General features: G+C 44.3%; 1 protein-coding gene across 6 annotated transcripts in view; it reads right to left on the bottom strand.

Moving 5' to 3' along the window:
- LOC115107727 (protein FAM184A-like) overlaps nucleotides 1-18,049 on the bottom strand; it is a 116,273-nt gene that overhangs the window by 30,472 nt on the left and 67,752 nt on the right. For all 6 annotated transcript variants that reach the window (XM_029631307.2, XM_065008763.1, XM_029631309.2 and 3 more), the window contains 3 exons: nucleotides 17,764-17,885; nucleotides 6,734-6,884; nucleotides 2,998-3,210 (listed from right to left, as the gene is read on the bottom strand). In XM_029631307.2, coding sequence (XP_029487167.1) covers nucleotides 2,998-3,210; nucleotides 6,734-6,884; nucleotides 17,764-17,885 — 486 coding nt within the window. The remainder of the gene's footprint in view (nucleotides 1-2,997; nucleotides 3,211-6,733; nucleotides 6,885-17,763; nucleotides 17,886-18,049) is intronic.

The following is an 18,049-nucleotide window of genomic DNA, read 5'->3' as shown; positions in this document are numbered from 1 at the left end:
CACACTACAATCACCAATCATGGGAGGGAGAGAGGAAGGGAGGGGGTAGACAAAGAAAGAGACAAAGAAAGAGAGTAGAGAGAGAGAAGAGAGAGACAGAGAGACAGAGAGAGAGAGACAGGGGCCACAACACCAGATTCATAGGGATAAAACACGATTTAGATGGAAACAGAAAGATAACAGGGCCTTTCAATCAACATATGACTTGTATAATATTAAATCAAATAGGTAGGCCTTACAAAGTAAACAAGAATAAATCAGCTGAGGCATGATGTTCTTAGCAATTATGTTTGTTGAATATTGTATCCAACAGTTAGTGGTTGAGCCACATCACTGTGTGTGTGTGTGTCGGCACAGTGTCCTTGTGGAGAAGTAAAAGGTTAGGTCATGTCAGTATCATTCTAATGGCCGTCAGGGGGGACATTCTGTGGCTAGGCAGCAAGGCCTCTAATAGGCTACTGCTGGGAGAGTTCAGTAGAAAGCAATGTTCCTAACCTCAGTGGGGGAAGAACCCCGTAGCGACAGCAGCCCTTTTAGAATAGATAACAAGCTAAAGTCTCCCATCGCACACAAACAAAGTTCCATATCAAACCATGTACTGTAGAAACATGGGAGTTAGAGGGAATGGCTATGTTGGTATCTCAGTAACAAGGCTTATTTGAATGCCTATTTGTCAGAGTCTATGTAGTGTAGTATCTAGATGTTAATTGTTAGGCTGGTGGTCCTTGGGTCGTGTTTGTGTTTTAGCTAATTCCTAAGTGTGTTTGTTCATGTATTGGTTGACAATGGTATGGTACAAGGCTAGTAAATTATCTATATATTTTCTCTCAGGTCCAAAGCCCTGGGTCTGTTAGGTCTGTGTGCAGTCTCATTCATGCAGTTGATACTGTCTGCAGCCTGTGCACAAATTAAAAATAAGATTGAACGGCGAAAAAACGATTGTTTGCGAGAATCCCAAGAGACACCGTATTGTGTGTTCATACGTAGAACTAAGGGATTTACAGGAAATGTATTACTGTGAAAAAGTATAGATCTAGATTGGATGTTAAAATTAGCATTTTATTAGTTATTGTATAACAATAACAGAGTTTGTGATGCAAATAGATACGATCAGGGGATGTGTGTTCCTCCTGCAGGCAAGGAGAAACTGAATTTGTCCCTAATGCCTCAAACAAGACAGTTCTGTTTGCTTTACTACACTCCAAATGACTTTCTCCTCATAAAACATGTCTAGAACAAACTAAACCCAAATACATTTATCCCCGCAAAAGGTTATAAGAAACAACATCGAGTCAACCTAGCATCTTTTTAAAGAGAGAACAGCTATTGAGATAAATGTGTTCCTAGGGGAGGTTTGTGAGCTATGTTCTTTCATTAGCAGACAGGAAAGACTCTTCGGCCCATTCAATCTCCGATGACTCATAGGTCTTATACTTCTAATCCAATCTGTGGCTGGAGAGGTGAGACAGAATGCTCAGGGACAATGTGTCAGCTTTGCATAACGCCTGCATGACCCCTTTAACATAAACTTCAACCGAGGGTTTTAGAATCTCAAACGAAGCCTCTGAGTAAGGTTAAATGCATTTCAAAACGGCCTTGACTGTATAATGGAGTGTTGAGTGCAGAAAAACCCATTTGTTCCCTTTTCTTTGGAAAGAAAAGATTCAGTGTTTGAAAATGTGAATGTCGTTATATTTTTCAGAAGTCCATTTTCACGTACTGGGTATTTTCTGGATTGATAAATAAGTTCTGATTCATACTTCAACCTTGATTATGAAATGCCCAGATCAGTACTGAAATGTCAGTGTTTTAGGGTACAGTCAGTAAGTCTTATATGTAAAGACGGAGAACTGGGCATATCTGTTCTGCCACAAAATGGTACCCGCTCTTTGGCTATCCAGTATTAATTGTTTTGCGAGGAGGAAATGCAGCTTGCTCCAGCTGAGATTGTGCCACAGTGAACCCTGCACCCAGATGCCTTTACTTAGTAAACACCAGTGAATAAATTAACAGAGACAATTGTCTTCCTGACAAAGACCTACACAGTTAACCCATGCATGAGCCTGACTGACAATCTGCCTTTCAAGCATGAACCCATAGAAGTACATTCATGACCCGTGCTGATCGATATAGCTCCATCTTGCTACATGACTCTCATGTCCTATAAAGAGCTCTATGAGCAGAGGGGCTGATTTTAGAAGAGTTGGCTCTGAGCATGAAGTTACTGGCTTATGGACCCAAGTGTATTTCCCCCGGCTGTGCTGACAACAAACTCATCACCATCTGAATTACTATTACACAGATGCCACGCCAGATTCCCAAAACATTCCCATAATATTACATTACTGCACCACATTACTCATATTTAACACCCTGGGACAATATTAGATGTGTTGCATCGTAATTCCATCAAATACTATGCTGATGTAGCCTTTTCGTTTTGAAGGGTGAAGAATTGAAAAATAGTGTGTGTCCCAGACAGCAATCAGGGTCAGGTCCAAATCACTGATCCGCTCAGGAGTCAACCCCTTCACGTCTCTAGTAATGTTGATGGACTCACTGTTGTAAAACTTAATTTGGCCACGTCACCAGTAAATCTTCACTGTCTCTCCTCATTCTGTGTACCTGACTGATATCCAGTCTTACTGACACATCACTGGCCCATAATGCCTCATATCTAATCTAGTGCTCTAAAGTCACCAGATGGGAGCTTTCACACTGGCAGTGATTCTAACCACTTGTAAGCTGAAAGAGTTCATATGTAAAAGGGAAGAGGGTTGGGCACCCTGTAGAGCAGAGTCGCAATGTGCATGTCAATGGGCATAAAGTACAAATGATACAGATAAGAGGCAGTGATGTCACAGGGACAGAGGGAATGTCATGGCTAGACCCCCCAGTAGACAGAAGGGGTTGGGCTTAGTGGTGATCGGGTTGGTCTGATGGTCAGGACATTTACTATGACCGGAGACTTTGTAGACAGACCGGTAGGGGCCTCACCTTGAGGTCGTGCTGGCGGGTCTCCTCCAGGTCCTGCATGGCGCAGCAGTGGGCTTCCTGTAGGCTGTGCTCCCTGCGCTGGTGTTCCAGCTGCAGCTCCTGGAGCTGCTGGCTCAAGTGCTCCCGCTCCTGGCTGAACTGGGCCTGGAGCTGCTGCAGGGAGCTCTGCGACTGAGACAGTTGCATCTCCAGACTCTGCTTCAGCAACGAGATCTGATGAGAGGGAGGGAAGTAAAGGGAGAGAGAGCGAGAGAGAGAAGGACGAGAGAGAGATAAAGTGATGGGAGAGAGAGAAAGAGAGGAAATAGAGAAGAACAGAGTTTAGATCAGATTGTCTGTGTGTTATTAGTATCTCTCTTACAGATAGCTGTTTGTCTGTATACTTCATTAACATATGCCTACTTTGTTAACAACAAAAACAGATATCAATTTTTACCGGCAGTTATGACCTGAAGCAAGACAACATTACATTTTTGTTAGAGGGTGCAACAAAATGACATTTTCCATTACGCCCTCAAAATCATTCTTTCAAAATGGTAGGCCTGGAGCAACTTTGGCTGCTTTGCAACCTTCGGTGACGTCCAATCAGTACTATATTGTACGTGTGATCAACATGACAGCTCAGTCATCCCACATGAATCAGCCATGGCTTCATTAGTACTTAGTATTATTACTGTGAATAATGAGACTGACTGGGCCCAGAGCAAGAGAGGAGTTTATGGGAAGAAGAGAACCACGGTGGTGACACCTCCATAAGTCACCCTGACTCTGGAGCAAAGCCTTTGAGAATGGAATCTCTGTCTGAATGCCCTCCTTCTCCCCACATGCATTGATTTCCAGCATCTGCATAATGAAACATTTGGACTACAAACCGTACGAAGTGCATAGTACATTATCAAGCCAGAGGCAGATCAAAGACAAACTGTTATAATGCAGAGAGTGTATTAGTTTGCCTCTGGGCAGCAGAGGACACAGTGATACGGTGGGCATGTGGCAGACAGGCTGCAGTGATCTAAGTGGAGTCAGTGGACGTGTCTGTGGGTTCATGTCAGAGAAGGACTAGTGGGTTTTAGTGGCGATCAAGCCGTGGGTTGCTGTTGACAGTGCAAAGTCAGTCGGGTCATTGACAGAAGACATTCACACCTCCCATAGAATCAATACCCACACTGCCTTGGAGTGAACAAGAGGTGACATACAGCGCCTGTAAGGCTGTAATGCTCACTCACTGGTGTGCCCAGAGTCATTATCAAAGTCATCTCCTGCTGGGCAAAATGTTTGACTGCTATCTAAATGGCACCCCTCGTCATCCCTGATAAAATCACAACTCCTTGTGAAGAGGGATAAGAGGTTACTTTATGCCTTCCATTGGGACCTGAGCGCAAACAGCATCAAGCCAGAGACTTGATGACAGCTTTGCACACTCTTGGCATTCTCTCAACCAGCTTCACCTGGAATGCCAAGAGTGAACCCAGGTTATCCTATACGATTTTGCCTGTGCTTAGCTCTATTCCGTTTATTTTTATAATTTAAAAAAACCTCCCTAATCCTTGCTGATGACAAGCATACCCATAACATGATGCAGCCACCACCATGCTTGAAAAATAATCAGTGGTAATCAAATGATGTGTTCTGTTGGATTTGCCCAAAACATAAGCTTTGAATTCAGGAAATAAAGTTAATTTCTTTGACTCATTTTTGGCAGTTTTACTTTAGTGCCTTATTGCAAACAGGTTGCATGTTTTGGATTATTTTTATTCTGTACAGGCTTCCTTCTTTTCACTCTGTCAATAAGGTTAGTATTGTGGAGTAACAAACTACAATGTTGCTGATCCACCCTCAGTTTTCTCCTATAATCTCTGTAACTGTTTTAAAGTCACTATTGGCCTCATGGTGAAATCCCTGAGCGGTTTCCTTTCTCCCCGACAACTGAGGTAGGAAGGACGCCTGTATCTTTGTAGTGACATGGTGTATTGATACAGAATCCAAAGTGTAATTAATAGCTTGATAGCATTCAATGTCTGCTTTTTTAAAATTATTTTTTTACCCATTTAACAATAGGTGCCCTTCTTTGCGAGGCATTGGAAAACCTCTCTGGTCTTTGAGGTTGAATCTGTGTTCGAAATTCACTGCTCGACTGAGGGAACTTATAGATAATTGTATGTGCGTGATACGGAGATGAGGTACTCATTCAAAATCATGTTAAACACTATTATTGCACACAGAGTGAGACTTGTTAAGCACATTTTTACTCCGAAACATAGTTAGGCTTGCCATAACAAAGGGGATAAATACTTATTGACGCAAGACACTTCAGGTTTAGATTTTTTATTAATTTGTAAAAACATTTTTTTTTTTTAAATCCACTTTGACATTATGGGGTATTGTGTGTAGGCCAGTGGGGGGAAAAATATACACATTTAATCCATTTTAAATTGATTAAAATTCAGGCTGTAACACAACACAGTATGGAAAAAGTAACAGAGTGTGAATACTTTCTGAAGGCACTGTAGTTATTATGGCACAGCAGAGAGAGCCGAGCAGGAGGTACAGTAAAATCACATGCCAGTCAGAGAGGCTGTAATTCTGTCTCATGAAAATAACAGAAATACACACCTTTCACAGGGTCAGGAAGATGAAAACAGTCCAGTGGGAAGTGCACCAGGAATCAGTTCCAGAGCATATACAGAATATACATGCTCAGAAGAGGGCAGACTCAGGTCATGAGTGTTTCATGCGTGTTGCCTGTGAACTGGATGGCGTTGCTTCACTGCTGTAGCAACCAGTCACAGTGGTTCTACAACAACTCTCTCTGTTTCGAGACAAGGAGTGAAGAGAGAAGCCAAACACACTTCGGTACATTCAGAAAGAACAGAGATTTCAAACCGAAATATAGCCCAGGTAAATAGCCCAGGTATATAGGTATATATAGGTATATAGCCCAGGTAAAATACTCTATCCATCCTGAAAAAAACACAACACTGCAAGTGTTGCCCACAATAAACCCTGACCTGCGTACAGCACACTGTAACAAAAGGAAAATGGACGCTCTGAAGTGAAACCAGCATCTTTAGTGCAAGTCAGAGCGCGTACACACATCAGCATCATGCAAGCCACTCACACCAGTTAAATATACTGGTATTTGTTTGTAAATACAGTACATTGAGGGGGAAATAAAGAGGGTAAAGTAGAATATTAATGCAATTAGTTTGGGAAGATTTCAAATGCAATCATTTGAATAGATAGATAGAGGGGGTTAAAATGACAACCTCAAACTCACCATGTTGTGTCTTCATACACTACAGTCTCTCCTCTTTTGTGTAAGTGACAGTGAAGGCTATAACTGCAGTGGGAGTTACAGCTACGGTAACAGAACAGGTTCCTCAGCAGTCTTTCATTGTGATGGCTACCTGCATAGGGCAAGGCCCTGAGCACTCTCCACTCGCCTATTCATGGACATTAAGGAAGTGGATGATTTAATATTATATGATTTAATATGACATACACTTCCAAATGGATGTTTCATGATATGATGGGTTAAGTGGTGAACATTTACGATGTTATTGACCTTAAGGTATATTAAATCCCTATAGAAATCTCAGCCAAACCTGAGCACTGATGATAATAGTGGACAGATGTAGAAATGATAGAGTCCTCTTACTGTCCAGTTTAACCAGGAGCCCAGCCCAGTGTGTATGTGTGGTGTGGTGCAGCAGGGTAAGGGTGGACTGTCTCTTACCTGCTCCAGTAGGTCCTCCACCTTCCTCTGCCAGCTCTCGCGGGCACTGCCCAGCTCCTGCTCCTTGTTCTGGGCCAGCTGGATGAGGGCTGCCCTCTTGTCATCCTCATGATCCTCCCTTAGCTCCTCACGCAGCTTCTTACACTCCTGTCTGTGGACGGACACACACACACACACACACACACACACACACACAATTTCCATTAAATTAAATGAACACAAGATAATGATGACTATCCAGGGCTCAGCAGATCAAAATAGTGTCAGTTTGACTCCGAAAGCAAAACCTTCTGGAAATAACTTAATAGAGTAGTAATATATACCCAAAAAGTGAAGCTGCTGCAAATCATATAGAACAGCGGTCTGTTTACAGTAACGTGAGGTCGACGTATTCCGGTGAACATCATGCTAGTCATGCGTGCAAGAGCAAATGCTTGAAAAGCCCCCTCTGTAAATATTTCATCTGTGGCATGTTTTAAGACCCTTTCACAAACTCCACTTCTCAATGGAATGAGCAACGCAGCACAGCAAAGACATTTGTTAGCAGCAAAAAGAAAATAGAGAAAAATCTGCCACTACGTGCATATTTAATAAACATAATCCATTTGCACTCATCTCCAGAGCACACTGTGCGTACAGTGAACATTAGAGAGGAGAGAGACGGGGGCCGACTAACAGTTTACATTAGAGAGAAGAGAGACGGGGGGCCGACTAACAGTTTACATTAGAGAGGAGAGAGACGGGGGCCGACTAACAGTGAACATTAGAGAGAAGAGAGACGGGGGCCGACTAACAGTGAACATTAGAGAGGAGAGAGACGGGGGCCGACTAACAGTGAACATTAGAGAGGAGAGAGACGGGGGCCGACTAACAGTGAACATTAGAGAGGAGAGAGACGGGGGCCGACTAACAGTGAACATTAGCGAGGAGAGAGACGGGGGCCGACTAACAGTGAACATTAGAGAGGAGAGAGACGGGGGCCGACTAACAGTGAACATTAGAGAGGAGAGAGACGGGGGGCGACTAACAGTGAACATTAGAGAGAAGAGAGACGGGGGCCGACTAACAGGGAACATTAGAGAGAAGAGAGACGGGGGCCGACTAACAGGGAACATTAGAGAGGAGAGAGACGGGGGGCCGACGAACAGTGAACATTAGAGAGGAGAGAGACGGGGGGCCGACTAACAGTTTACATTAGAGAGAAGAGAGACGGGGGGCCGACTAACAGTTTACATTAGAGAGGAGAGAGACGGGGGCCGACTAACAGTGAACATTAGATAGAAGAGAGACGGGGGCCGACTAACAGTGAACATTAGCGAGGAGAGAGACGGGGGCCGACTAACAGTTTACATTAGAGAGAAGAGAGACGGGGGGCCGACTAACAGTGAACATTAGCGAGGAGAGAGACGGGGGCCGACTAAGTGAACATTAGAGAGAAGAGAGACGGGGGCCGACTAACAGTGAACATTAGAGAGGAGAGAGACGGGGGCCGACTAACAGTGAACATTAGAGAGAAGAGAGACGGGGGGCCGACTAACAGTGAACATTAGCGAGGAGAGAGACGGGGAGCCGACTAACAGTGAACATTAGAGAGAAGAGAGACGGGGGGCCGAATAACAGCGAAGATGTTAAGGCATGCGCCTGGGACACAGAGGGTCTCTAAGAGGACAGGGTCTATTTTACTCCATTTCCGCCTGACTGACGTGCCCAAAGTAAACTGCCTGTTGCTCAGGCTCTGAAGCCAGGATATGCATATAATTGGTACCATTGGAACGTATAGGGAAATAATTCAATCTAGCTCCCAGTATGCAATACCTATGGCTTCTACTGGATGTCAGTAATCTTGGTTCAAGGTTTCAGGCTTGTTTCTGCAAATACCTTTTAGTAGGAGTGTGGACTGCATGTTAATCGTTATTTATCAGAGAATGACGTTGTTAAGGGCAGGACGCCACCAGTGTTTTTGTCCCTCCTAACACCAGATGAGCATCAGGGTGAGTGAGTGCTATGACGCACCACACCGGTTTAGCCCGCTGACACTTCTGCAAGGACATGTGTTGATCCTCATCGCTTCAGAAAAACACAGACACGCAGCTCTCAGGGCCTTTATATTGTAAAGAGCCTCACATTCATATTCATAACCCAGCCCCGAATCCCCAATCTGGCTAATTACCTAGGAGGGCACTCAGCACCTGGTGTGCAGAGGAGATGGGAAGGAAGAAGTGGTGAGAATGTAGAGAAGACAGAGAGGATGGAGGAGTGTAGGCAGTAGGGGATAATGGAAGAAGGACAGTGGAGCATGTAGAGGGAGGAGAATGGGAGGGTATAGCGAGAATGGAGGAATTACGTCAGTGTGACATTCCCATTGAGATCCAAGCTTTCACTCTGATCACCAAAAAGATGACAGGCAGTCAGTCACAAATGGACTCCATCCAGTGGCGTAGTGCAGTTTCACAGGGACGTTTTTGACCGTCTCCACGGTAGCTCTGTTGACGAGGATGGGGGCATGCCCAGCCTGGTTCCTCCTGAAGTCCACAATCAGCTCGTTTGTTTGGCTGACGTTGAGGGAGAGGTTGTTTACCTGGCACCACGCCGTCAGAGTGCAGACCTCCTCGTCATTGTCGGTAATCAGGCATACTGCTCTCGTGTTGTCAGTGAAATGTATAATTGAGTTGGAACTGTGTAAGGCCATGCATCTCTGGGTATACAAGGAGTACAGGAGGGGACTGAGGACGCACCCTTGTAGGGCCCCTGTGTTAAGGACCAGTCTGCAGGAGGTGTTGCTGCCTACCTTCAACACCTGGGGACGGCCCGTCAAAAAGCATCCTCAAAGTATGCATTCCTTTTGTCCAGGTGCGTGAGGGTAGTATCCAGTGCAATGGTGATTGGTGTCTGCTTGGGGCAGGATGTGCACAGCCATGGTGATAATCCCCGAGAACTCTCTCGGGAAGATAAAAAGAGCGACATTTGATGACCAACTATTCGAAGTCTGGAGAGCAGAACCTTTGAAGTTCCTGTACATTGCGCCAATCGCAAAACTCGTTACTGGTCATGAAGCAGACACCACCGCCTTTGTTCTTGCCAGAGAGAGCCCACTTCCTATATGCTCGATGAACTGTAAAACTCGCTGGTTGAATATAATCCATTTGAATGTCGGAGGAAAGCCAAGTCTCAGAAAAACTGAAAAAGTATGTTGCAGAATCTGATGTCCGTCTGGAAGGAGATCCTCGTTCTGAGTTTGTCAAGCTAATTCACTAATGAGTAGTATACAATGTAATGGAGGACGGGTCGCCCGGCGTCTCAATCGCACTAAGACCCCTCCACGTCTGCCTCTCCATCAGTGTCTTTGTTTTCTTCTATCCGGTAGGACTCCCAGGCCTCACTGACCAGGCTAGAACATTGTTTCCGCTGTCTCTGGGAATTCGGGAAGATCGGGTGGATGGTGAGTACCAAGCAATTCATATTCCAATAGTTCTACCTGGGTGTATAAGTAATGCATTAAACAAACAGGGCAAGAAAATGAGAGAACACACTAGAAAAAGTAGAAACCTGCAAAGTTTTCTAGGAGCTCGCGGCGAGGCTACCATGTTCATTCAGCATCATCATCCTTTATAAATCGTGAGAGAAATTGAACTAGTTAGTTGCTAGCTAGTTAGTTATACACCATGACCTGTTAGTTATACACACTGACCTGTTCACCGAACATGCTACCTTGTCCCGGACCGGCTGTTTTCATCCCTCTCTCTCCCCCTCTACTGCATCTGCTGTCTCGGCCTTTGAATGCTCAGCTATGAAAAGCCAACTGACATTTACTCCTGAGGTGCTGGTAATCTATGTTTGATCTGTCTTAATGGCCATGTACTCTTATAATCTCCACTTGGCACAGTCAGAAAAGGACTGGCCACCCCTCAGAGCCTGGTTCCTTTCTAGGTTTTTCACTAGGTTCCTGCCTTTCTAAGGAATTTTTCCTAGCCACAGTGCTTCTACATCTGCATTGCTTGCTGTTTGGGGTTTTAGACTGGGTTTCTGTATAAGCAAAATATCACTTCAGAAACATCAAAATATAAAATATTGATATGAACAGCATTGTAGACCATCTCTCCCCTCATACTGCAGCTTTAGCTAATCTCAAAATAACAGAGAAATGCTGTGAAAACCATTGGTTGGCATGGAGGAATGGGCCAAAATACCAGCAACAGTGTGTGAAAACCTTGTGAAGACTTACAGAAAACGTTTGACCTCTGTCATTGCCAACAAAGGGTATATAACAAAGTATTGAGATAAACTTTTGTTATTGACCAAATACTTATTTTCCACCATAATTTGCAAATAAATTCATAAAAAATCCTACAATGTGATTTTTTTTCTCATTTTGTCTGTCATAGTTGAAGTGTACCTATGATGAAAATTACAGGCCTCTCTCATCTTTTTAAGTGGGAGAACTTGCACAATTGGTGGCTGACTAAATACTCCCCCCCCCCACTGTACCTAACCATAAACATCAATGCCTTTCTTAAAATCAATACACAGAAGTACAGTGCCTTGCGAAAGTATTCGGCCCCCTTGAACTTTGCGACCTTTTGCCACATTTCAGGCTTCAAACATAAAGATATAAAACTGTATTTTTTTTGTGAAGAATCAACAACAAGTGGGACACAATCATGAAGTGGAACGACATTTATTGGATATTTCAAACTTTTTTAACATTTCAAAAACTGAAAAACCGGGCGTGCAAAATTATTCAGCCCCTTTACTTTCAGTGCAGCAAACTCTCTCCAGAAGTTCAGTGAGGATCTCTGAATGATCCAATGTTGACCTAAATGACTAATGATGATAAATACAATCCACCTGTGTGTAATCAAGTCTCCGTATAAATGCACCTGCACTGTGATAGTCTCAGAGGTCCGTTAAAAGCGCAGAGAGCATCATGAAGAACAAGGAACACACCAGGCAGGTCCGAGATACTGTTGTGAAGAAGTTTAAAGCCGGAATTGGATACAAAAAGATTTCCCAAGCTTTAAACATCCCAAGGAGCACTGTGCAAGCTATAATATTGAAATGGAAGGAGTATCAGACCACTGCAAATCTACCAAGACCTGGCCGCCCCTCTAAACTTTCAGCTCATACAAGGAGAAGACTGATCAGAGATGCAGCCAAGAGGCCCATGATCACTCTGGATGAACTGCAGAGATCTACAGCTGAGGTGGGAGACTCTGTCCATAGGACAACAATCAGTCGTATATTGCACAAGACACACCAAACATGTGGAAGAAGGTGCTCTGGTCAGATGAAACCAAAATTGAACTTTTTGGCAACAATGCAAAACGTTATGTTTGACGTAAAAGCAACACAGCTCATCACCCTGAACACACCATCCCCACTGTCAAACATGGTGGTGGCAGCATCATGGTTTGGGCCTGCTTTTCTTCAGCAGGGACAGGGAAGATGGTTAAAATTGATGGGAAGATGGATGGAGCCAAATACAGGACCATTCTGGAAGAAAACCTGATGGAGTCTGCAAAAGACCTGAGACTGGGACGGAGATTTGTCTTCCAACAAGACAATGATCCGAAACATAAAGCAAAATCTACAATGGAATGGTTCAAAAATAAACATATCCAGGTGTTAGAATGGCCAAGTCAAAGTCCAGACCTGAATCCAATCGAGAATCTGTGGAAAGAACTGAAAACTGCTGTTCACAAATTCTCTCCATCCAACCTCACTGAGCTCGAGCTGTTTTGCAAGGAGGAATGGGAAAAAATGTCAGTCTCTCGATGTGCAAAACTGATAGAGACATACCCCAAGCGACTTACAGCTGTAATCGCAGCAAAAGGTGGCGCTACAAAGTATTAACTTAAGGGGGCTGAATAATTTTGCACGCCCAATTTTTCAGTTTTTGATTTGTTAAAAAAGTTTGAAATGTGCAATAAATGTCGTTCCACTTCATGATTGTGTCCCACTTGTTGTTGATTCTTCACAAAAAAATACAGTTTTATATCTTTATGTTTGAAGCCTGAAATGTGGCAAAAGGTCGCAAAGTTCAAGGGGGCCGAATACTTTCGCAAGGCACTCTATATATTTTTAAACCTGCATATTTAGTTAAAAGAAATTCATGTTAGCAGGCAATATTAAACTAGGGAAATTGTGTCACTTCTCTTGCGTTCATTGCACGCAGAGTCAGTGTATAGGCAACAGTTTGGGCCGCCTGGCTCGTTGCGAACTAATTTGCCAGAATTTTACGCAATTATGACATAACATTGAAGGTTGTGCAATGTAACAGCAATATTTAGACTTATGGATGCCACCCGTTAGATAAAATACGGAACGGTTCTGCATTTCACTGAAAGAATAAACATTTTGTTTTCGAAATGATAGTTTCTGGATTTTACCATATTAATGACCTAAGGATCGTATTTCTGTGTGTTATTATATTATAATTAAGTCTATGATTTGATAGAGCAGTCTGACTGAGCGGTGGTAGGCAGCAGCAGGCTCGTAAGCATTCATTCAAACAGCACTTTACTGCGTTTGCCAGCAGCTGTTTATGACTTCAAGCCTATCAACTCCCGAGATTAGGCTGGCAAAACTAAAGTACCTATTAGAACATCCAATAGTCAAAGGTATATGAAATACAATTGTTATGGAGAGAAATAGTCCTATAATAACTAACTACAACCTAAAACTTCTTACCTGGGAATATTGAAGACTCATGTTAAAAGGAACCACCAGATTTCATATGTTAGCTTTTTTACATGGCACATATTGCACTTTTACTTTCTTCTCCAACACTTTGTTTTTGCATTATTTACATTTGCATTATTTATTTGTTTCATTATTTATTTGAGACTAAATTTATTTTATTGATGTATTATATTAAGTTAAAATAAAAGTGTTCATTCAGTATTGTTGTAATTGTCATTATTACAAATATATATTTATAAAAAAATGCTAAAAAAATATATATAAAGATATTATTTATTTTTCTTAAATTCACACACAAAAAATGTAAAAAAAAATAATAATAATAATGTTAAAAATGGCTGATTAATCGGTATTGGCTTTTTTGGTCCTCCAATAATCGGTATTGGCGTTGAAAAATCATAATTGGTCGACCTCTAATTAATATGCATTATTGGAAGTTTTTTTTTTAAGTTTGAAATTGGGATCCTTTGCTCTGGACATGTCACGCCCTGAACATAGTTTGCTTTGTATGTTTTTAGGTTTTGTTTGGTCAGGGTGTGATCTGAGTGGGCATTCTATGTTGGATGTCTAGTTTGTCTGTTTCTGTGTTTGGCCTGATATGATTCTCAATCAGAGGCAGGTGTTAGTCGTTGTCTCTGATTGAGATTTTGTCATTGTGGGTTGTGGGTGATTGTCTATATTAGTTGCTTGTGTCAGCACATTTGGTATATAGCTTCACGGTCATTGTTCATTTATTGTTTTGTTCAGTTTACTTCGTGTTTTCATCATCCATTAAAATGATGCATTCACACCACGCTGCGCTTTGGTCCGCTTCTTACGACGATCGTGACAGAATCACCCACCACAAAAGGACCAAGCGGCGTGGTAACTGGCAGCAGCAGCAGCAGCGATGTCAGGATTTCTGGACATGGGAGCGAGATCTGGACTGTGTCACTACTTGGGAGGAGATAGACAGGTGGGCGGTCGACCCAGGGAGAGTGCCGGAGCCCACCTGGGATTCTCTGGAGCAGTGTGAGGAGGGATACCGGCGAATGGAGTCAGCACGGCGGCGCAGTAAGAAGCGCGAGAGGCAGCCCCAAAAATGTATTGGGGGGGGGCACACGGGGAGTGTGGCGAAGCCAGGTAGGAGACCTGCGCCAACTCCCCGTGCTTACCGGAGAGCGAGAGGGACCGGGCAGGCACCGTGTTATGCTGTGGAGCGCACTGTTTCCCCGGTGCGGGTGCAATGCCCGGTGCGGTACATTCCAGCTCCTCGTATCGGCCGGGCTAGAGTGAGCATCGAGCCAGGTGCCATGAAGCCGGCTCTACGCATCTGGTCTCCAGTGCATCTCCTCGGGCCGGCGTACATGGCACCATCCTTACGCATGGTGTCCCCGGTTCGCCAGCACAGCCCAGTGCGGGCTATTCCACCTCGCCGCACTGGCTTGGCTACCGGGAGTATGCAACCAGGTAAGGTTGGGCAGGCTCGGTGCTCAAGAGCTCCAGTGCGCCTGCACGGTCCGGTCTATCCAGTGCCACCTCCACACACCAGCCCTCTGGTGGCAGCCCCCCACACCAGGCTGTCTCTCCGTCTTCTGCCTACAGGTGCTTCCTCCTCTCCAAAGCCGCCAGAGTCTCCCGTCTGTCCAGAGCCGCCAGAGTCTCCCGTCTGTCCAGAGCCGCCAGAGTCTCCCGTCTGTCCAGAGCCGCCAGAGTCTCCCGCCAGCCAGCCAGGAGCTGCCAGAGTCTCCCGCCAGCCAGCCAGGAGCTGCCAGAGCCGCCAGCCAGCCAGGAGCTGCCAGAGCAGTCAGCCAGTCCCGAGCTGCCCCTCAGTCCCGAGCTGCCCCTCAGTCAAGTGGGGCCCTGTTTCTGTGTTTGGCCTGATATGGTTCTCAATCAGAGGCAGGTGTTAGTCATTGTCTCTGATTGGGAACCATATTTAGGTAGCCTGTTTTGTCATTGTGGGTTGTGGGTGATTGTCTATGTTAGTTGCTTGTGTCAGCACATTTGGTATATAGCTTCACGGTCGTTGTTAATTTATTGTTTTGTTCAGTTTACTTCGTGTTTTCGTCATCCATTAAAATGATGCATTCACACCACGCTGCGCTTTGGTCCGCTTCTTACGACGATCGTGACAGGACAAGGGAATTTCCAGGCATATAGGCGACATGAAATTACTAGTATTGAAAGTATTTAGAAAATTCTCCACATTTATATTTTACTATAAAAATTCCCCTAAATGTAAATGTTTTTTTCCAACTATAAAAATGTTGTTTCCCTCCAGGACAAGGATTAGCCTGACTTTCAAGAATCCCTGAGCTAATTTCCTCTAATTCTACATATTTTGCCATGAGGCTGAGAGACATTGTTGCAGTTTTCAAGCTAATTTCCTGTAATTCCACCCCAAAAATGCATGGCTTATGACATGTTCATTAGCTCTCTGGGTGGCCTGACCTCCAGGGGGACCCTAACCCAACAACAAAGCTTGTGAGCCCCCCCGCCTTGCAGGGTCTACGGGGATGTGTGCTACGTCCCCGTAGCACACATCCTGACTGTCTAAACAGAAATATCATTTCTTCCCCCCACATCTGGGGCACACCAACGCCAATAACTGCATCTCTCACAAAGCTTTCATTTGACTGAGATAAATCTCAATTGATAGAAACTGACTGTGGATGTTCATTATACCCAGTTCTGACATCACCGCAATGAAACACACAGTAGCGAAGCTCCCTGTTCTATTCTAGCCGTCTGGAATGGTGGACCTTAAAGGACTATCTCTCTCAGAACATACACAGACACAGAGTGTGTGTGTGTATTCTCCATGTGTTCTCTGTGCAGGTGTGCGTGGCGGCTGTCATAGACGCTGCGGTGCGGTCGGGTGGTGCCGCCCATCTGCATTGTCCCTCTTGCTAATGCCGTTCATGTTCAAGCCCACCATTACATAAGGTAAACAGAGAGAGGAGGCTTTACATGTGGGTATTTCTGCTGCTGTATCTCGCTCCACATCACCAGCAGGAGGAGAGATGCGTCTGACAGTCCGTCACAGGACATGAAAGAGAGGTGCTCCTTAGCACCTCCTCCTACTGAGAAGGGCCTAGAACAGAGGAGGGAGGAGGAAAATGGGAATATCTCTCCCTCTGCCTTCACCTCTCTCTTTCTCTCTCTCTCCCTGAGTGGCATGTTGGCTCGAGTTCGACATGGCAGAAGTACAATCAGAACCCCCGGGGGTTGTGTTTTGCATTATGCTTTACTAGAGAAAAAGCAGTCTTCAATTTAGTTTTAATTACTATCTCACTTAATAAAAACCCTAAATGCTGTCAGAACTAAAGAGCATGTAAAATGCATAACTTACAAATGACAAAATGAAACGGAGCTGAAGGGGAATGCAACTGTGAAATATGAACATTGCGAGAGAGGAGGGTAAATGAGACCGAGATAAACACGAGATAAAGAGCAGGACAGGAGGACACTTTGAGCTGATCTGGATGGTGTTATTGTAGAAGTCCATGTGTAGCAGAGCCTTCCTGGTAATCAGGCATCCCTAATGATGTATTAACACATTTATTGACCCCTGCAAGGGAGAGAGACACTAATTGGACTCTGTCTGATGAGCTAGGATGAACTTCCTCCTCCTCCTCCTCCTCATCTCCAGTGTCACATCTCTGAGCTGCAGTTCTGTTCACACCGTGATTCACATGTCCCTGATGCGCTGTGGTCGACATTGAGATTCAAATGGCCCTTTATTGTGCCAACAAAAATGTTTTTACACTTGAAATTCATAAGCAGTGGCTTGTCACAGCCTTGTTGTCACTCGGGCTCAAATCCCTTGGTAAACAACCGCTTTTGCTTCAGACGAAAAACACATTTAGAGGTAGACGAGGGCAGCGGCTGAACAAATGTTGTGAAAAATGAAGGCCCATATTTTGGGGCAGTATAATTTCTCATCATCATCATCTCCTCCTCTTTCACTTGCACACAAACTCAATGTGTGACCTAGCTAGCTACAGTACTTACAAGTACAGCATTATTAGTGTTATTATTACTCTAATGATCTGTGTGGACGCTGAGCCCTCTAAAGATAATTCCAATGGCCTTTTCAGTGGTCATAATCTGTGTTGCAGCACTGGCTCTTTTTTTAAATGAAGCCGTCCATTCATAATCCTCTGAGCCAGGGAGAGAAGGACCTCCTGCTGGGGAGAGACCAGCCCTGGACTGGTATTATTAGTATGAAGCTGGATTCACTCTTTCACTTAACTTCTCCATCGCCATCCTTGGCACATGTCAACCAAATTAACCCCAGGGCCAAGGCAGACCCAAAAACAAGAAATGCACACACACACCACACACACCTTAACGTCTCTGTCCACTTGAGCTCCAGTTCCAGTGCAATCTTGTCCATCTTGAGCTTCTCGTCCTCTTTAATAGTGATGACTTTAGCCTCATGCTGCTTCTTCTGGGCCTCCATCTCTCCCTGAGACGGGGAAGGAGAAAGACAGAAATTTTAATATTTTTTTTTTTTTAGGGTTAATGATATTAACTCTCATGATAAGTAACACAATTGAGCATGAGATCTAACCCTGTATGGACAGGAGTCAACACACATTACTACCAATGAGGATCTTGGGGGCCTGTGTG

The sequence above is a fragment of the Oncorhynchus nerka genome, linkage group LG24 (genome assembly GCF_034236695.1).
Source record: "Oncorhynchus nerka isolate Pitt River linkage group LG24, Oner_Uvic_2.0, whole genome shotgun sequence".
Taxonomy (NCBI): domain Eukaryota; kingdom Metazoa; phylum Chordata; class Actinopteri; order Salmoniformes; family Salmonidae; genus Oncorhynchus; species Oncorhynchus nerka.
Note: the sequence above shows the minus strand (reverse complement) of the source record. Positions and strands in the feature narration are given on the sequence as shown.